Source organism: Falco biarmicus, chromosome 5 (genome assembly GCF_023638135.1).
Source record: "Falco biarmicus isolate bFalBia1 chromosome 5, bFalBia1.pri, whole genome shotgun sequence".
In the NCBI taxonomy this organism is placed as follows: domain Eukaryota; kingdom Metazoa; phylum Chordata; class Aves; order Falconiformes; family Falconidae; genus Falco; species Falco biarmicus.
In genome coordinates this window covers 35,931,244-35,952,748 of record NC_079292.1, presented here as the reverse complement: position 1 = coordinate 35,952,748, position 21,505 = coordinate 35,931,244, and the positions used below count along the sequence as shown (strand labels likewise).

General features: G+C 40.9%; 1 protein-coding gene across 1 annotated transcript in view; it reads left to right on the top strand.

Annotated features, from left to right (window-relative positions):
* The first annotated feature begins 430 nt into the window (after nucleotides 1-430).
* RAP1B (RAP1B, member of RAS oncogene family) overlaps nucleotides 431-21,505 on the top strand; it is a 32,824-nt gene continuing 11,749 nt past the window's right edge. The window contains exons 1-3 of the mRNA XM_056340096.1: nucleotides 431-543; nucleotides 19,104-19,188; nucleotides 20,567-20,635. Of these exons, the coding sequence (XP_056196071.1) occupies nucleotides 19,132-19,188; nucleotides 20,567-20,635 (126 nt within the window). The 5' untranslated portion in view covers nucleotides 431-543; nucleotides 19,104-19,131. The remainder of the gene's footprint in view (nucleotides 544-19,103; nucleotides 19,189-20,566; nucleotides 20,636-21,505) is intronic.

Below are 21,505 nucleotides of genomic sequence, written 5' to 3'. Positions count from 1 at the left end.
GCTGACGACGAGGGCCCGCCCCCGGCCCCCACACGGCCCGGGCCCGGCGGCGGCCCCCGCACTCGCTGCCACCGCAGGCGGCAGGCCGGGGACAGGCCGGGGGAGGCCTCAGAGCCGCGCGGCGGGCGGCCCGGCCCGGCGGGGTTTCCAGCCCTGGCACCATGGCCCGAGCAGCGGCCGCCCCCCCACCAGTCGCCGGTGCCGGGGGTGTGCCCGCGGGGTGTCAGCGCCCCGCGGGAGCGGCGCCGCCCCTCGCCGCCCAGGCGGCCGCCCCGACGTGGGGCCCAGCGGGCGGGGGGCGCGGGGGGTGGGGGAGGGGCGGCGCGGCCGCCCTGCCGCGCGCCTGCGCAAGGGGAGCGGAGCGGCGAGGTCACCCCTCCCCTCCGCGCCGCCCCCGCCCCGCCGCGCCAGAGCGAGGCTGGGCGTGCGGCGTCACGGCGACGGCCCCAAGCCGCGCCCCGGCACAGGCAGCGAGAGGGAGCGCAGCGGGCTCGGCCGGCGAGGCGGCGGCGGCGGTTCGGCGGGGAGCGGGGGCGCTGTCCGGTAGGTCGCGGCGGGGGGTGCGGGCCGGGCCGCTGTGGCGGGGGAGCGGGGAGCGGCGTGTCTGGTACAGGTGGCGGGGCGGGGACCGGCCGGTGGGGGCGGCGGCGGCGAAGGCGGCGGGGGGGGGGGGGTGAGCGGCGGCGGGGAGCGGCGCGCTGCCAGGGAAGGGGCACGAGCCTGAAACATGGCGGAGGAAGAACTGGGAGCCGCCGCCTCGTCCGGGCTCCGGCGCGGGGGGACACCGCAGGGGGGCGGAGAGGGGAGAGCGGGGCGCCGAGGGGCAGCTGCTGCCAGCCGGGCTGAGGGCCCGGCCCTGCCCTTCGCCGCCATCCCCCTCCCGCCGGTCCCCGGAGCAGAAGTTGGAGCGGAAGCGGAAAGTTGTAACCCCGCGGCTCGGGGCCGCGACGTGGGGCCCGGCCGGGTGCGGGGAGGGGCGGGTGACGCCCGGCTCGGCCCCGCCGCGGGCGGGGAAGGGGACGGTCCCCGGCTGCCGCCGTCGTTGTCAGCGGGAAGTCCGAGCCGGAGCCCCACCTAGTCCGGTCGCCGGAGAGAAGCCGCTCGCTCTTTCCGGCCGGCGTGCGGGGGCGAGGCGGGGGGGCGGCCGGGTGCGGCCCGCCGGTGCCCGGGGCGGCCGCGGAGTGGGACGGACGGGCAGCGTCGCGGCCAGCGAGTTCCCCTCCTGCTTATCGCAAAACATAAAGGAAAAGGGGATGACAGGGATGTTCGTCTCGTCTGAACACCCGGCCACCACCACTACCCGTGTCAAAGCAAATGGAAGAATTTGACAGACGCTTCCTGCGCCAAACCCGGCTAATAAGCCTGAGATCCGCATATCCTTCTGCCTGTGTTGGTGAAGAAGTGGTGGAACGAAAGTGAAGTTTGCAGAGGGGAAAATAAAACCAAATCCGAGTATTTCTGCACTGGCCTCGGATTACAAAAAGGATAATAAACCAAGGTTTCCTGCAAAAAAAGATCGGTGTGCTTTTACTCCCATTTCCATCTTAAAGGGATGGGTTTTGCCATGCAGGGTAAAACACAAAAAAAGAAAAGAAAAGTCTTTTTCTATACTGTTGTGGGGTATGATAGTAAGGTAGTATGGTTCCAAGACAGAGGGTGTTTCAGAGATGCCTGGCTTGAAAGTCGCACAGATTGTCTGTGTGTTCTTGCATTCATATGTTTTGATTAGTGTAATTTGTTATTTCCAGCATGTAACGGCTACATCTTATCCCAATGCGAACTGTGTACACAGTTTATGACAAAGGCTTTTCAGTATTCTTTCATGGTAAAATATACATTGAAATTACTGTTATAAAAAAGAAGATACAAAACAGTCTTCTTTTTCATAGGTTATAATTAAAAGGTAAAGAAGCAATCACATTGTCTTATATCATAACCATTCAAAATCAAATGTAGTTCCCTTTGGAAGGAGTCGTTTTCCCCTCTGTTGGAAACTTGAAAAATTAATCAAAATGTCATCTTTTGTATGACTTGCCTCTGTTAAAATCGCAAGTGGGGGATAGACACATACACACACAAAATAACCACTAACAAACTTGATATAGTAAAGTGTTTTCACTTTCTTTACTCGTTGCATCTTTTTTTATGCTTGCTCAAAGTCTGTCCTGTAGATTTCATTGTAGCTAAGAATGAGCTGAGTGAATAGTGGAGGTTACCTTGGCTGTTCACATCAAAGGCTTTGCAAATAAAGTAACTGATTAGATGCAGGGTTTTATTCCTTGGTACCTGCATATTTTCAGGGATGCTGCTTCTAGTGGTATGAACTACTTTAAGTTCAAATTGCAACTGTGGTGCAAAGCTTCACGATTATCTGTAGCTAAATAACGGAGTTTTGAGTTGCACCGTATGATATAACTGTCATATATCTTTTTGCGGCAAAACTGATCATACTTGGAGCACCAGTCTGCTGGGTGAGTGTGAAATAATGTGCAAAACAGAACTGAAAGACTATAAGTGTAAAAACAGAATTTGGGGGCGGGGGGAGGGGGCAGCGGCAGCAGCAGAGCCCCAGTAGTCTTTTTACTGTCTGTAACTGCGTGTCTTGCTTCTGTTACTACATACGTGCACCAGATAAGTTTTCTGAGTGGAATTAAAATTGTGCTATTTTGTTCCAAAGCTCTGCTGTAGGACAGTTCATCAAAAATAAATCTGAAGTGAGCCATGACAGTTCTTTTTGTGCTGTGCCAGTTTTGCAGAGTAAAACTTGACTGTCTTTTTAATTGAGAACCTTTCTGGAGCAGAGGCAAACAGATGGGAATCTAGGTGAGGGCCTACAAAAGGAGAGAGAAGTTACTTGTATGGCTGAGGAAGGAAGTGTGCTGAAGACTGTGCACTGTAGCTTGTGATCTAACAGTTACTAAATGTGACTTGGGAACTAAAACGATTGTCCACCTATCATGTGGGATGTGTAAAGTGCAAGAGTAACAGAAATACTTGATGCTTACTGCTGTAGTGCCAATCCTGTCATCTGCAGAGCTCTGCTAGCTGCTCCTAGTTAGGTATGAGGTGCTCTTCAGGGTAAGAGCATCTTGTAGGTAGCAACAGGCATTCTGTTGTTCTTGGGTGTATGGTAAGAGGGTAGGTGGGTCCTTTATGAATTGGCCTAAGTAACACTTAGATGACTTTTGGATACCTAACTGATGTTTGAGAGTGTTCTTCAGGGTAAGTTCAAGCTGTTGTGAGTTTTAATCAAAATTGCTCTCTTAATAAACAGATCACTAGGCATACCCTGTGCAACAGAAGTTCATGTTTAGCTTGTGGCTGCAAGCACTGCCACTCTTTTGCCTCAGAACAAATACGAAAGCAGACCGAAGTGCACTGTGTAATGTCAGTGTGTTGAATCCCTGCTGAGTTGGGACGGGCTTTTGCTGTGTTCTGTTGCATCTAGGTCAGGTAGAGGGATATTTTAGACAGCCTCCTTGTTTGGAGAGATTAAAGGAGTATCTACAGTAACTACACCTTCATATTCGAAGGTAAACTTTGTTTTCCTGCTGAGACATGGCTAAGGTTGTCTGTTTCTATTCTTGCATAAAGCAGGGAGAAGGGAAGGGGTTTTTTTGCTACTTGAATGCTTGTTAATAAGGAACCTGTTTTCAGAGTTGTTCAGCAGTTGACTACAGTAGAGCTTTAGTATCTCACTTAAGCATCTAATGTATCACTTTCTCCTTGGGACCTGTCAACCATGAAAAAACAGAGTGGGACAGGCGTACTAGAAGCAATATTCTGATGAAGTTTCTATGGCACTTTGCCTGTAGTAGGCAAGCACTATTTGTAGAAAGTCAAAGACCTTGTCTGCTGGCACAGAATGTTTCTTCCATGGAGCAGTTGAATGAGGCTACCTTTAAAAGCAGCAGCGGGTTCTGGCTTGAAGCTGGTACCTCTTGAGCTTTAGAATGCCTAAAGAAATGCCGGACAACTAAAAGGGAGAAGGGTGGGGGTTTTTTAATTGTTGTGTGTGCCTGTGTAGTATATGCTGTTGTGAGCTCCTGACGTGTTCCTCTCCTCTAGCAGCAAGGAAAGGGAGGAAGGCTATAAGCGCCAGGTTGGAAATCTGCCTACTAGGCAACTTTTGAAATATAAATTTGAAATATAAAATTATTTGGGGGCCCTCTAGCTATTCAGGATGCTCGTTTTTCAAGAACAGTGTTTTAATAGTAACTCTTACTACTGAAGCAGTAGAGTGACAGTTATTATAAGACCCTACAGGAATGTGTGTAGCAGAGTTAAAGGAACTTTTTAGAGTTGAACCAGGAAGAGGAGGCATTTGACAGTATCTTGTATGCTGTCCCACTCACATTTCTAGTTATTAATCTAAGAACTTGGTGTTATTTGAAGTAAATCCCTGATAGGCAACTATGAAAAGAGACTGCCAATTACAGTACACATGGTTAGTTTATTCCTGGCCAAGGGAGGAAGGCCAGACCATAGTGCAGGAGGGGGACAGCCTAACCCTTCTCATGGACTGGTGTTTGTATCCTGTGGCAGAGAAGCAGCATCTCATGTTTCTCTCCAGACGGAGATTCTCTTCATGGAACCCCTAGTTTCTTAGATCGCTTTGTATCATTCCTGCAACTGTTGCAGCACAGCAAGGTGTCCTAAATCTGAATGACTTGACCAGGTCTTCTGCTAGAAGGATATTGTGTGCTGCTGTTACTCGTTCATTAAATAATTTTCAATATATGTCTATTTGTAGAGCTGTGAGAAACTTTGTCATTGAATTTCTGGACAGTATTGAAGAAGTGGAACAGGAGAAAAGGTTCCCTACAGTTACGAACATAAACTAAAAGGATCTGTAGTTACTCTTTTTTTCACAGAAACTCTGAGGAGAAAGTGCTTCTTGCACAAAAATTTGTTGACATTGAGGTGAATGTTACTCTCACTTGCTTTAATTATAACACTTATTAGAAATACTTGATTTCTGTAGGTAATCCGGGTTAAAGGAAAAGATGTAGTATAACAACATTTTCTTTAGTGTGGTTTACTGCATAACTTTATGTGAAAGTTTGGGGTTTTTTCTTACACGAATTTGCTGTTGCCCAAATAGTGTAGCCTGCTTTTCAGTTAATCTAAAATAAGATGTGAACACAGATACTCCCTGCAACTGTTTCTTCTTGTTTCTCTGTATTAGTTGTTAGCTTTTGAATTCTTGTTGTAGTTTTTCCACTCATAATCTCTGTTTCTGCAACCTAACCAGTTGTGCCTTTACTTTTTTTCATGTCTGCAATGAAGGGAAGTTTCTTAAAAGCATTCTACATATATCAGGAAGAAGCAAAAAGAGTACCACCACATCATCTGTGTTAAAGATGAACTGCAGGTAACGTGAGTTGCCTATGTGGAGTTCAAGAGGGGAGATACAGGAGACAGCAGACGTGTATGTTGCTAGGGGTGGCACTTCAGCACTACTGAAATCGAAGTGTTTTCAGTAGTTGCAGGGCCAGACCAGCTACTTCTATGTTTTTCTAAAGGTTTTGTTTATGGTCAATATTTTTTACTTGAGATGAAGCTAGAATGCCGAACAGTGCTTGGACTGGATCAGAACGCAGACAATACTGATAGTTAAGTTGTGCGGTTAATCAAACTTCTATAACATCTAGTCTGATACTTCCCCCCTAAAGTGATTCATTAGAAAACTAGTGGAAAGCTGCTATGTGTTTTGTTTTTTCTGAATGTGGAGAAGGCTAGACTGGAATGTGGAGTGGAAGTAATCTATTAAGTGGAAGTTACTTAAGAATCTTACTCTCTGCAATAAAGTATTTAGGACTAGATTTATTTGTTTATAGTGTGTCATTTACAGTTGCGCCTGGACACAGAGCCATGCACAACTCAGTCTCATGTGCTCAGTTAAGTGTAGGGGCAGACAAACAACATACTGTGCAGGAACATCTTATTAATCTTGCAGATGTGAGGTGGTTAAGGTGAATTGTTAGACGTTAAGATGCAGTCAGTAACCCTCCTATCTTTCATTGTGAAGCTACTTAGAAGGTAACTTTCTGAAAGTTTGATGTACAAGATGACCCATAAACATAGCCTTTGTGTGATTGCTTTTTGTGTTCAGTATTGATGAAGGATTTTCTCAGGGTTGGGAAAGTGTATAAATGAATACAGCATGCAAAATCTTGACTCTTAGTTTCTGGAGTTACGCAGCATGTATAAGGATATACCATTACTGTCTTTCTGTGACCCTTCTGGCTTGTTTAAAATGGAGATTTGATGGGCAGTAGGCATTCTGTGAGTGTGGTGGGTTTATTTCTGTTCAGGGAGTGGTCCTTTTGTTACTTACTATTGTTTATATTGGTGCAAGTGTCCAGAAAATACTATGTATTTTCGTGGGTTTTATGATGAGCAGTATCAGAAATGAGTTCTTGGCAAGTGTGAATTGATCTTCAGAGTTCTTGCACATAAACCAGTCCACTGATGAATTTTCAAGATAGTTTTATATTAACAGTATTTACTGAATATAAGTATACAATTTGAGATGCCTTGGACTTGTGTTCTCAGTGGGCTGTAAAATGCTGTGTTCAAAATCCAGCTTCTGCTGACATTAGTTATTTGAGAATATGCCATGCTTCTCCTGATGCTGAATTGTCATCTTAGCACTTGGTGGAAACTAAGTGTATAGTACTCCTGTGGCACCAAGAAGGAGCACTGGAAGAGGCAAGAATAGCTGATGGTCATGCTGGAGAACCTCTTTGATTTTTCCAATACATCTTTTTTGACTTAAGTTGCACATTAGGTGGGATCTCACCAAGGAAGAGACACCCTGTTACTTGATATAGATCATACTGGACATCGTATAAGTTTGGAGGCCAAGAGAGAAGTCTGCGATACTATAATAAGCAGACATTCATAACTCATCTTTTAACTGGATGCTTGGTCTTCAAATGTTCTTACTTTTTGGTGTACAATTTTCTACTTGCTTTTTATATCTGAATACTAAAGCAGAAATAGGTATCATTCAGAAATGCTTCTTTCTCTCTTTGTATGTTCTTACAGTTTATTGTTACCTTTTCACCTTTCTTTGTATTTGAGCAAGTCCTTTGCCTTTTTTTAAGGATACTTTGGTGGTTTGGTTTTTTTTCTGATCTCCCTAAACTTTTTATTTCAGGAAATGCTCTAAGCTAAATTGAGGTTCAGCCGGAGATCTTGCATAGAGAATTTAAGTGTGGTAGCTGAAGTTCTTCAAAAATTGAGTGGCTGAAAACAAGGTTTTACAATTAATTGCTTTAGACCACTGTATTTGCTGGTGTTTGGCATCCTTTTGATCTTTGTGTTGCTTTTCATCAAACTCTTAAGAGTAATATCAGAAAAGCGCTGTATCTATATGAGTAGGAATTACAGTGAGAAAGAAAGATTTCATGTGAAGCCTCGAATAAAAAGATCAAGTAAGTAGCACAGTTTTATTCTTGAAGAACAAAGAAATCCTCATGCTTTTCTGCTAGAAATTTGGGTTCTGTTTAGCCAGGAAACTGGTGAAGGAGCAGCATGAAGTGCATGTTAGTTTGGACTTAATTTAATTACTGTAACCAATATATTAAACAATGTGCAGTCTTGCTGACTGAAAGTACATCCTGCTTCTAGCCAGAGGCAAGATCTTAAGACACAATTTGCAAATACTTTTTTGACAGACAAATATATAAACTTGAAAATATTTGTATTTTCAGGTAATTTTCTCCTTCCATTGCTTAATCTTATAGTGGACTACATGAAATCTGGTGTGATAAGTTTTACAGAGAAAAGCTGAAGCCTCTTTTCCAAGCTGAATGCTGAATCTCCTTTAATAATAAAAGTGAAAATAAGGAACCATTCATAGCCTTACCTACAAAAGGTCAAAGTCATAGATCCCAAGAACCTAAATAGAGAGTGCACTGGTTAAACTGGGAGCACCCAAAGCAATGTGGAAATACAAGGCTGTGGTTTCATGAAGGATAAATTTACTTTGCTGGAACAGTCAGGGTGGGCTAAAGAGTCATTCTTCCGCTCAGGCTTTGACCAAAATATAGGTTGTTTTGAGATGTGTATCTTTAACTTGCTGAAAGTAAGTGTCTTCTCCAGTAGAAGATTTAGGATGTTCTAGTAACACTTCTTTAAATGCCGTGGTGGTTGTCATAGTTTAAATAATAGATGACTCTTAGAAGACCAGACATGCTGATTTGTATTCAGAAAGGTTTTCCCATTCAAACTTCTGGAGCTGATTTTAAATTTCAGTATGCTTTGGACATCTTCTACTACCTTATCAAAGTAAAGCAAAGTGAGTCTTAAGGTACAATGGGATTCTTCAGAAAATGGCAAGCTTTGAAGATGCAGAGGAACCAAAAAGCATGGTCTAAACAAGAACTAGAGTGATCTTAAGAAGATTCAAGTAGACTCGATTAAAGAAGTTTAACCCTCATTAATTTGGTAACTCTCTGCTAAAGATCTAGTCCATATAATAGAAAGTGGTGTGGGGATGAGTGTGATTCAGATTCATTTGGTTAAAATTACTTTTTTTTTTCTTTTTTTTTTTGTGTGTGTGTGTAGGTGTCACTGTGTCTATGAGCTCAGGCTTGCAAGTGTGAATTGCTTACCTTTGGGTTCCTGCTCATAACTGTCAGATTTTAACCTCTCTGAAATACCTGACCCATTAAAAATGAGACTTGGGCCTGTCTAAGATGTATCAGCTGCTCAAAAAGCAGATGCAGAACGATGGCAGTTCACAGCTTGGCATGTTATGATAAGTCAGCATTTGGTTTTGGGAGGAGGGGAGGCGGGGATGGTTTGGTTTGGTTTTTTTGTCTTTTTTTTTTTTTTTTAAATACTCTGCTCGGAAGCTTGTGACAACTTAGCAGTTACCTCAGAAACAACCAGGTTGTTGGCAGAGTTGCGGAGGTCAACTTCTACAGTTGTCATCTTCTAGTCAAGGTGTGTTTGAGTTGAATGTTCCCTGAGGAGCTGCCATCCCTAGGTTCAAGATACTACTGCCTCACTGCCCAAAACAGAACAGGATGTTCTGCCCAAGTTTCAGCCACTTCAGTTAAACATTTCAGACCTTTTGCAAACCCACCTTCATCAGTGGATTCAGCTAATAAAGTTAACTGAAAAGAAGCAGTTAAGGTTGCACCTCCATTACTGCAGGGCCAGCAAAACCATGTGGCAGAAGATGGTAGTTATTGGTGGGTGTTGGTGTATACTTTTTTCAACTTAACCTCAAGACAGATGTCTCAAGCTTTAACAAAAGAACTGTTTGTGAAATTAGGTATACTTTGGGTGACCTCAAGTGACTTTTGCTGCTCACATTCAAATATTGTGTTTCTGTTAGGGAAGTATTGATTGAGAGGTCAAAACAGACACGAGTTACAATTACTCAGGACTTTGCTGATACGGTTCATTTATCATGGAAGAACTAATTTTGTTCCTGTTAATGAGTGCTAGTAGCTAGTATTCTCAATTTGCATAGAATCAGTGTCCTTTCAACAGATAAAACTTCTAAACTTAATTAAAATGACATACGGGAATTTGTAAGACTGCTCTCAGGCTACTAGCATGATTTGTAATAGAATTACTGCAAATGATATATGGAAGAATACTTTGTATATAAAGGGCCTATACCAGCCGGTCTTAAATGGTCAGTAACAATAGATCATGCAGTCATGAAGGAAACATATATCTGTGCCTTGATGATGTGTTAGTAAGGTAAACATTTGTGAATTGAAACTTTTAATACCGAAGACAGTGCAAGAAATGGTACCTTGGGATACAAGCTCTGGCATTGCCGGGGTTGTATATGATGTGTTGGTTATAGGGAAGAATAGACAAGAGGAACAAAAATTCAGGTGGTATTGGAACTGCAGTTGAACTGAGCATTGCATTATGTCAGTAGAAGGAAACCCAATACAAGGCTTTACTGGTTCAGCAGCCAGTGTCACAATCAGAGTACAGATAGGATTGCCAGATGTTAAGCAGATATCACGTGGAATTTGAGGCTAGGTCTTGTTTCTACAACAGAAGTTAATCTGCCTTTTTCCAAAGTAGAGTATCTTAAGCCAACTGGCAAGTTTATTCTTGAAGTAACTTTCAAACTGCACACGAGTGCATTTTTACTAGAGAGGTATCTTGACTGCTGAAAATTTCCATGCCTTACTTGTCCTGCTGTTTTTAATTGTTTTTGTAGCTTGAAAGATAAAGTTACTGTAACAGTTATGAGGAGAAACAAATGCTTATACCTGCTTTTAATCAGAAGGATGCTTATCAGGTAAAGCATGTTGCGTATACCATGATGTGCCAATCCATTGATTGCTAAAAGTTTTAGAGCTAAATACTGTTTATTCTCTGCAATGACAGTAGAGCCAAATGTACAGCAGTAAATTGCTGTCTCAGTTCTCAAAACTTGCTGTATGGTTGAATACTTAGCTTATGCATAGCAAGGTATCGTCAAGTGGTAATTATGCATTCTCTGAATTTAATATATTTGTATTTTTTAAAATCTGAGTGGTGGTCTTTCTGTTTATTGTCTGCCTGGATTTTCTTTGCAAGCATAAAAAACATTTGCAATTTAATTTCTTCAGGAATTCTGAGATCATCTTTTCAGCTGGAAATCTGAATGGTAGAACATGCAGAACTTTCATGGAGGACAGTGACTATTTTACAGAAGTAGGGAGAAAATGCAAAACCATAGCAAACAGTTACCAAAAAATAAGAACAAATCTGATAAATGTTACAAATTCCAATTGGGGCTTAAATAGACACTGTAGCTTAGGTTTTATAAGGGACTCAAGTTTTGAATTTTTGCACGAAGTTGAAACTTGAACTCTGTGTTGAAGCATAGCATATTTTTAGTAGCTTAATGTTCATTGCATCACTTGCTTTGAATTTACTTTTTACACTTTGTATGAAACTACAGCAAGTTGCACATGTCTGTTAGTCTTTTGTGTTAGGAAGCTTTCATCTTGAGATGGTGGCTTCAAGCAGGCCAGTTTTCATCCTTAGAACCTGTGTTAAGTTTATGTTCAGATTTAACATCTAGCTGGGAAGTAACTGAGTTAAGGGAGAAAAAAACCCCAAACCCACCAGATTTTATTCAGCTATACTAATTATAGACAGTGGAACTAGTCTCACAAGGTAAGCTCATGTTAGCTGCTTTGTGGAACTTGTCACTGTGTGCAGTATTACTCAAGATAGCTCCCTTCAATGAAAGGAGGAAAACTTAGTTAAGCTGTGGATAAGTGTCCCTATAGGCAGGTCAAGGAGCATCTTAAACCTCAGCGCCATGTTTGTGCTGTAGTAACTTGTTCTGAGGTGGTTGGTATGTTTTCATGTCACTGGATAAGCTTAGTCACCCAGACAGCTTTTTGAAAATCCTCTGAAGATTCTCTAGTGTCAGTTAAAATATTTGAACATGATTGAAGAAATACCGTTGTCCAAGAGAAATTACTGTATTGGTGCCCATAAAAACTAGCTGCCCAACTGATAAAATACGTGTCTGTTAAGAAGCTGTCTCAAAACGAGGTAAAAACTGGAAATAAAAATTGCTTCTAGCTTTGTTTACGGAACAGTTGACTCACTTCCAAAGAGTCTGCATTAGTAATGAAATTCCAGGAGTCCTGGGTATAAAAGCCTTTAATTAGACCTGATGAGCTTTTCAGTGTATCTTGTCTTCAGAATTGATTTCTGAGTAATGTTTTCTATAAATAAGTGTGAAAGTCAGCTCTGGAGTATTTTAGCTTCTTTCATAAGACACACTGCTTACCCTGTTGAGTAAGGATTATCTGAGTTGCATCTAAAAACTGGTGAAAATGAACAGGCTTCCACTTCAGGTTATGTTGTAGGTTGCTGCTTATACCCTGAGATTACTCTGGGGAAAAAAGAACCTTCTTGGAGCTGAGGGATAAGAATTTTGGACTTCCCCTTACATGTAAGTATTTGGGGAATGTTAAGAACAGCACACATCCTCTCTTCTCTAATTCATTGCTTCCCTGAAGAAGGGATTCTAAACCAAGAGACTCAAAACTTAGTGGAATCCGGGTGGTACAATTAGAAAGTTTGGCTGTCTGAGTCTGCTCCAGTACCAGAAGTGGGAAACATCTTGTCTGGAAAGACTTAATCCTCTGACCTTGGTTGGTCCTGTGACTGAACTAGAGCTATTTTTCCAGATGTCTGACCATTGGTGTCTTGCTCCATCTCAGCGCTAGTATACCCTCTGAGAAGCAGGTTTTTAGTTCCTTGGCTTTTTTTCCCCTCCACTGCTAATTGTAAGCAGGTAAACCAGTTGGTTAATTTGCTTTGTCTGTTATGTTAATGCTTGAAACTTTTTCCTCATGCAAACAGTTGAGATTAATTTAGGAGTGCTATTCCCAAGGTGGTTCTAACAAAGCATCTCTTCCAGAGATAAAAATGTGCTGGGGCAGAAGCATTATGAAAATTTTAGTGAATACACTGCAACTTCTCAATACAACCAGAATGTCAGGGTCTGAACAAGAATCATGGTGTCTGCAAAGTGCTGAATAATCATGATGCCTTTTGAAAACGATAATGTTTCTCAGATGAGTATTTGTTTAATTCTGTACTTGAACAACTAGTTCAAATAAGCAAGTCTTGGGGATGTCTTTGAGTAGTAACTGTATTTAGTTCATGTCTTTGGTCTGCAGCTGAGCTCTAGTTACAGTGTCATTTGATTTAATATCACTTGGAAAGATTGTATTATTAACTTTCCCATTCCTCAGGTAACAAAGTTGAATCAGAAATGAAAATTTGAAGCTGAAGGAGTTGAAAGAAAACTAAATTCTACGAAAAAAAAGAAACAAAACCCCCAAAATCCACCAAAAACATAACAACGCGCTTTCATAACTATCATATCAAGCTCAGTTATCAATGGTATTTGAACTTTCCTGAATTCTTTGTTGCGTGGTTGCTTTTCAGGAAAGCTTTACAAAGCAGTAAGTGTGCAGTTTCTTCATTTGCTGCTAAAGTAGGATTTCTTATTCCTCAACTTTCTTAGCATCATCACTTTGGTTTGCCTTTTTCTGGAGACATGCTTCAAGAAAATGACGGAGAGGCACTTTTTCCTGGTTTATCTGACAAGGGCAGAAGTGGAAAGCAAGTTCCATGTTCATGGTCTTTGACAGATGTGAAGCTTTTAAGATGCTTCATTTCTAGTGACTTGTTCTGGTTAACCTTTCTTCTGTGCATTTATTCAGAGATCTGTTCATCCTTCAAAGAGAATCTTTATGGGAAAAAGTGTCCATTTCTGTCCATGTGAAGCTGTTGCTCATCTAGTTTATCAAGTGCTTTTAAGAGGTATGCCATGAAGAAGGAGAATTAAGCAGTTAAATTAATACACTATACTAATACATTCATACATGCATTAATTAGAGAAAGTAATATGAACAGACTAGTGAGAGGGGCTTCACAGATGTGGTGGTTTTATGGACTGTATGTTTCCAGAAGTGTACAAGGCAGTTACTGAAGTGCCACTGGCAGTTAATGGAGGCAATCTGAAAGCAAACTGTGTAATTTCAAGGGATTGTAGTACTTGACATCATTAGAATCCAGTCCAGTTCATGTGAAAATGCTATGTCTTGAAGAGTAATTTCCCTCATTTTTCTAGCTGAATCTTGCATTAGACATCTCCAGAGTTCACAGTTATGTCGAACATCTGTCCATATAAATACTTGACTCAGCAGTTCAAAGCCAAAACCTGCTCCAATTAAGAGGAAATTTCTTTAGCACCTGCATGGAGACCAGTTAACAGTATTTTCCTGCCTAAAGATGGAGGAGCAGAAAAATGAAAAAAGCAAAGGAAGCTGGCATTGCTCTCGCTCTTTGCAGATCTGTCATTGTAAAGGTAGCCAGCATCCAAAGCAAAATTTCTTTCTTGAAATAGACTCCACTAAATGAAGAGGGATTCAAACAGGTTACTTGATTTACTTGGTTAGGAATAAGTTTAAACTTGTATTTAATTATTGAGTGATTAGGTGGATACTTCTCATCAACTGTCTAATAAAACTGGGAGGTTTTTGCTTATCTGTTAGTTATCATAGTCTCTTTATTTCTATTGTGGACCCTTGACTATACCAATTTTACAGCCCTGAGATGAGGTGTTCTGGGGAGTACAGACAAATACTATTGTTAGGCTTAACACTATCATATTCTAGAAATTACGGCCATGCTGTGATACAGCTGTAGCTTTAGAATGCTAAGTTGTAGATGAGGAAACATGTAAACCTGAATGTCTCCTTATTTGAATGGCTGAGGTCGTGTGATCTAATGGTCCTTTCTCCTCCTTTCCAGTTAATACATTTCTTTCTGATAGCTTTAGAACTGAAGGGTATCATTGAAATGACTGGTCAGTGCAGACTGCTGAAAATTATTGTTCAGGTGCTAAATTGAGCTCTGTTTTGACTGTACAGATGGTTTCATAATTACAAATTCCTCCAAAGTTCTTCCAGTAACTTATTTTTTTGGGGGGTGGCAGAGGATGACAGTATGTGAAATGCAAGGCACAGGCTTTATAAAGAGGTGTTCCATGCAAGAAATCCAGTATCAGTTTTAGAATGGCTAGAGAAGTGCACTTTTTTTTTCCAGGCAGAAAAGGGAATCCACCAGAATTTTGCACTTCCATCCTGCCTTTTATAGTTTGCATCTCTTTCAGCAGTTCAACTTTTTACTTCTAATGTCTTGCTTGAAGCTTAATGGCTTCTGTTGTTTCAAATACTACTATTGGGTAACTGAAAGGTGCTTTTATGGCTTAAACCTCTACTTTTATACTTCATTGTCTTCCTCCTCTGCCCCTACTCATTTGTCATAAATGAGTCAAAAGGAAATCCTCTTGGCACTGGATAGAGCTGAATACAATATTAGTTCCAGAGTCAAGCATTGTATCAGTCTTAAAAGTAAAGTTACAGCATGGTCGAGGTTTAGGATGCAAGCAGTCTGTACAACCTGTGATATGAAAAAATGGGTTTGAGCTACAGCAGTCAAGTCAGGCTAGTTGGGAATCGCTGGAAAGTCAAGTTCAGGCAAGATCAGAGCCCTAACTCAGTCTGGAGCACGCTTGCAGCCAACAGGCATACTGATCAGTGAAGGTGCATGATAGGCTTTTATTATACCAAATAATTTGGCAGACCTCAGTGTTGTAAAGCAGCTCCTACCTTCATGGGCTGGTTGCTTCTTAGCTGAGAAGGTGGCAAAGACCTGTATGTAACCAGAAGTTCTCTTAACTAGGAATTGAGGTTTTCTGTTAGAAAACAGTAAGAGAAAGGTAAAGTGACATCAGGACTGTTCCTCAAAGCTGTTGGGGTGGTGGATCTAAGCGGGAGCAAATGATAGATGGTGCTTCTGCTGCATGCTGTGTTAGAGATCTCCAAGTTTGCTTTCTTAAAGTGTTTTGGAGAATACATTGGTTTGTGTTTCATTCCAAGATGTCATGGCCAGACTATCTGATGATGATTGATGACTTGCAAGCTACTTCTATGCTGTATAGGTGTGTGTATATATAAAGGATTACTGTGTGCTCCCAGTGAGTTAGGGAGTAACTGTACAAATGACAAACAAGTTCTTATAGAGAAAGAGGAAATCGGTATCTAAATTGCTCATTGCCCAAGTTTGGGTGGAAGGTCAGAGAAACATTTGAGTGAACTACAGTCTGGCTTTGTCTCATCTTCAAAGATCTTAAAAAAAGCTTTTTGCTTGGGTGCTTCAGAAATTAAGATGATTGGCTAACCAATGTGTAATAGTGTATAATACTTTAATTATGTACCACCACTTAAAAGTAGTGAAATTGGTTCCAGAATGTTGTACAGCAATTGGATATTTAGGGCTGAACTTCTAAATCTAGATACTGAAAGAAGCTTTGGCTTGCGTTAAATTCCTAAATCCCTGTTTGAGATCCAAAATGGAATTAATTGCTAGTCTCTCACTAAAACCAAGTTTGTTGGCTGCTTCTTCCAGTACTTGGAATTTTCTTTAAGGAATTTTAGATCATTCAGTAAGAAAAAGTCACAAATTACTCAAAACAGTAGGTAAAACAGGTATTTGGTACCCGCTGCTTAAGTTCTGTTACTCCTAAATTAGGCACTTTTGGTACTGACATCTCCATATTTAGTTGCTAACTTCAGACTGAAAAACTCAGTTTAAACTGTAGTGAAATTACTGCAATTCACTCAGATTACTGTACTGGGATTTCCCCTACACTGAATATCTTTGTTATTCTACTGACACCTTTCCAAAATTAAAGGCATAACTAAATGTTTTAAAGAAATGACGGGTAATGTAGTTATAGGCTTAACTCATCATGAGTTTGAAAGGTGTGTTTCAGTACAGTTAGAGACAATCCTTTATTCCTCTCCTTTGTAGAAAGGCTGGACGATTTACAAGTCTGTGGATCTAATTGAACATCTACAGTGGTGCCAAGTAGATGAAACTTGTGGTGTGAATGGTTCTGGTGATCCATGTTTGCAAAAAAATCAGTGTGGGGAAGGAGAAACAGTTTCTTAAAGTCAAGAGTGAAAAGTTGTTCTGCTAGGTGTGAAAAACACTGAAGAGCCCTAAAACGTATTGGTAAGAGAAACCTGTGGAGACCTGCTTTGCTGGGCATCAGGTCAGTGATTTTTCCTTGTATTCCTTTTGCTTAAGGTGCAAGGAATGGTTTTGGTAAGCTGAAAGACTGCTCATTATGTATTTTGCAAGAAGAAAATTAAAGAGGATCTGGCCTCTTGCTTTCTCAGTCTTCTGACAACGTGGAGTTAATCAGTGATAGTAAAGATGGACAGTAACTTGTAGGTGCTCTTTTTCTATGCAAATCATCTTACCATTTTGTGCTAAACACCTAACAGATGGTGTGACTCCAGAGATGCTGTGAAATTACTATTGCTGAGAAGGGTCTTTCTTACCTTACTTCTGCTGCTTGTCTTGTACAAGTACTTGTGCTGGATTCCCTTCGCTTCTCTCCCCCAGCCCCCAGGTTATTTGTCCCCAGATTATTTGTCGGCTGGGGAGGGTTTCATTCTTTCCCCTGGGGTGGAGAAGGGAGAAAACAGGTAACTCAGTCGGGTAAGTGCTAGAGCCCCTGCAGGAAAGGAACTGAGATGAGACCTCCGTCCCAGGGCAGCAGTAAGAGTCCTGTTAGCTCAGTTGCTAGCAGGACTGTTTTCTTGAGCATTATAACCCAAAGATGTGTCCTTAAATTTTGTTTTGTTTGCTGGTCAGTTTTGAACGAAGATGAGCAAGCAGATCTGGCAGACAACTGTAGGCAGCCCCACTAGCTAGTGTGGAAGAGGGGAACAGAGGTAGCTTGTAGAACAATGGTCTCGAAAGAGTATTTTAGTTGCCTCCAGTTATTCATGAAACTACAGTCATTATAACTGCAGTTAGATATCTAGCAAAACATTAATCAACTTTCAGACTTAAGAAGGGATCAGTTTGAAAACTGACTTCTGGGATCCTGCTGTTCTTTTTGAGAAATGTTTGTTTGCTGGAAGGAGGTTGGTTTAATTTTCTTACACAGATCTCTGTGGTTCTTTGTTTAGTGTTTAAATGTTTCAGAATGAGAAAATGCATGTTACATCCTCTTGGATAATTGTTTCTTATTAATAGTAACTGTTAGCTTTACTGTAGTAGGGTTTATTCAGTATTTCTTTATGGGAGAACAGTAATGAGGTAGAGGAAATACAGTATCTGATGGTTTGCAGCATTTTATCGTAGCTGCATTAAGAGTTGATAGTTTGAAAATGGCCACTATTAAAAAAGTTAACTAAGCCTTTTTATCAAACCCTGCTTAGTGTACTGGATTTTAGCATCATGGTTGTACTTTGTGCATATAGATCAAACTTTGTGTCAGTAGATTTGGTTGTTACTTCAAGTAAATAACTGCAAGTAAAGAAATGCTGTTGCCTAAAGAAGTTTCCCATTTTGTGTGGGTTTTTTGTCAGCATGCTGATGCTTTCAGCTCTTCAGAGGGGACTGGAGACATTTCATGTGTATCGGCTTGTACGAACCAATTCATTTACGTGTGTACATACATGCAATTACAAAAACTTGTGTGATATGAAATAAGTTTGGGGGATGGGTGAGCAGAGGATGTACTAGCTGTGAAATCTGAGAAACTTTTTTAGAATTACTGTGTTAGTACCGTAGGTAACTAACATTAGCAGCTGTTTACCTGATAAACCTATACAATACTCTGTAGCTGTTATAAAACTGCAAGCTCTTTAGGCATCTGTGTCGCTCTTGGAAATACTGGGTTTGGTCTGTTGTTGCAAAATGTACGGTATGAGCAACTTGTGAGTGAATGAAAGATCTTGAGAAACCTGTGAAAAACCTTAATACTTGCTGTGACTATAGCTGAAAGGTACTACAGGCCCGTTTGAATGAAGAGATTTTGTAGATTTCTGGAAAATGTTATGAGATGAATATGCCTCACTGGATGGTTTACTGTAATCCAAGTAATTGGTCTACCAGTTGGGGTGAACTAGTTTCTATGCCTGATTCCTGCTGTAAATAAAGGAGTTGAATTCATCCAGAGGCCTCTGAGGAAGTGATACGTGCATATGGGTGTGAGCAGTTCTTGCAGATACTCATGTGCTTTCTTTGAAACACCTGAGATGCTTTAGCAGGATCATGATACTGAGGTCTTTATTACAGAGACTCTTAATCTGTGCTTGCCTCTTATCTAAATTACCGTTTCATGGGATATAAAAAAATCGGAATTTTAAAAACTTGCCAAGTCTGTACTGTGAAATTAGGTTAGATAACAGGTAAAGAACCACCATTATCCATGTGTTAAAACATGATAACAAGAAAACCTTGGAGGTACTTTATTTGTGCTGGATGAAAAAGTAGCATCATTCAGCAACTACCGTGTCTTGAATAAATATCTGTAGTTTCTGTATGGTGTAATAAAGTGACATCTTGCTTAGGTTATGCCTGGTTATGATAGTATATCTTGTGCATTTATCAGTTGATCGATATTTAATTGTTCATGTCTTGTTATATATGCAATCTTGCAGTGGCTGTCGTAATGGTAACATAGTTGTCCTGTTGATCGAAATGGTGAATAATTTATTGTGTTTCAGGTATTGAGGGTGATTTACCTCTTGCATCATGCGTGAATACAAGCTAGTGGTTCTTGGTTCTGGAGGTGTTGGAAAGTCTGCTCTGGTAAGTATTCTGTGAGGCAGTTCAAGTATGTTTTCTTAAGCTTCTTTTCTCTAATACACTCTCTACTACCTCATTTCTTTAGGTAAGCGTGCACAAATAAACATATCTGTAAGTAATGACTGCTGAGGGTTCCTGGCTCGAATAGGTACATCCTTTACCGGGTGTATCCGCATCTAGCGGTGCACTCTCACATGCTACTATTTTTGTATGGGGTTGGTTGAAGGTGCGTGGTCAGTCTTTTGCCTGCCCTATGCAGCGAAGTGCATAGCTACAGCATTATGAAGGTCTCTGGCTTCACTGGATAACCCAGCCATAGGTCTGTGGGAAAAGCTGCTTCATGAAACTCACACGATGAAGTGGTTTGCCTATGTCTGGCCTTGGTAACTGCTGTCTCTAGAAAGGTCTTCAGGGTGCTGTTTGCTTAATGTTGAATTGCAGTCTCTAAAGCTCTAGGGTTTTTAGTGCAAATACAAATTTGCATGTTTGTAGGAAGTTTAAAATGTTTTCTACATCTTTCCTTGCAAGTAGATGTATAGAAATGGCAGGTAGATGATTGTAAACCCAAGAGCTCATGTATTTTAGTTAAATGATTACAGAGAAGTCTAGTCTGACCTAGGCTAGCATGGAAAAAGTTTGCAGAATATGATGTTCTCAGCCCACCTAAGAACTTCACGCCTTCCAGTTTAATTGTGCACCTTATCATAAGATAAGGTCTAGAGGTCCACTCTTATAAGGTAAGAACTCTTCTCTTACAGAGCGGTTCCTAAAGGAAAACCTAAAATGACAGATCATGTTAAATTGTGAAAGAACTTTTTCTTCACCTCTGAATTCTTTATCTTACTGCAGCATTTCTGGATTTGAACCTGTCTGCTCTGACTTGGCCATTGAGTCTTAAAGTTCCATATGACTTGTGCTAAAAACGTCCTGCGTGCTAGGTATAAGGAATATTCTACTGAGTCTAGTTAAGACTAGTAAATGCTGGCAGTTGTTTTTTGACTAATTCCTGTGCTGGCAGATAAATAGCAGAAGGTGCGGTAGTTCTAAATGTAAAAGCCATGCAGCAGTATAGTATCCTATTCAACTAAAACCTAATAATGATTCCAAGAGTTAGACAAACCTTAAATCAATGCATGCTTTAATTCTTACACTCCTAAGTGAGAGTGCATAAAGGAAGGTGTAGCACTGCTTCATCTAACAGTACTTAAACAGGCATATGCATCTAACTTCCTGTTCTTTCTTACAATTCATAGTTATGTTGATCACTTGCCTTCAAAAATGTAATGGATAACAGAGTATACACCTAGAACAGTAATTTGTCTACAGTGTTTACAATATGTCACTATACAAGAAGAATCTTACAAGAACTTTTGTGTTGCAGACTGTACAGTTTGTTCAAGGAATATTTGTTGAAAAATACGATCCTACGATAGAAGACTCCTACAGAAAGGTATATGCAAAAGACCTGTCTAGTGTTACGGAAACTTAAAACTGCATTATATGTTGTTAGATATTTGAGTCATTGCTTGAAAAAGGGTATGCATGGTGATCCCATGTAATACCAAGTAAGAAGTTTGAAATGTAATGGTGCTCTTAAAGTCTGTCTGAAAGGAATAATTCAAAGCTAATTTTTTTATGTTTAAGCATAATACCTTACGAGCTAGTCAGTAAAAGATGCTAATTTCATGGTTAGATTTGGGAACATTGATTTTTTTTAAAAAAAAAAGTGTCAGTTTTTATTTTTTTATAATATTTACTATTAGTTTGTGTGTTACTATCTGCAGGTACATTTGGACTTGTATGTTGGAGGTTCTAAGCTTTGCTACTAGGAAAGTCTGCTAAAAACAACTTCATGCCCACCTTCAGAACACTGGAGGCATCGTACTGTATTTCTAAAAATTTGACCAATAGCTTGATATGCTTCCATTGTTGTTGTTTTATTAATAAGTTAACACAAACTTATCATAAAAGAACAAACACAGTGGGCTGTTGGTTTCTCTCTTCCTATCTTTGGCGTGACAGGCTGAAAGGTCTGACTCTGCTTGCATCATCTTGAATCTCCATATTGCTCGCTTTTCAGTTTTAGCTGAGACCGTGATTAATATTCCAGACTGAGATAGTTTGTCTGGACTGCTACTAAAAGAGTTAACCATTTCATGAGGCAGATTGGTTTTTGGCTGTGTCAATTTCTTAATCTTCTTTTTTTAGCTGAATTACTTTTCAGATACATTGATAATCTGATGTAGCTCACCGTGTGGCCACAAAAATGCCAGTGTCTATACAAGGGAGGCAAGATGCACAAACCCAAGATGGGAATGTG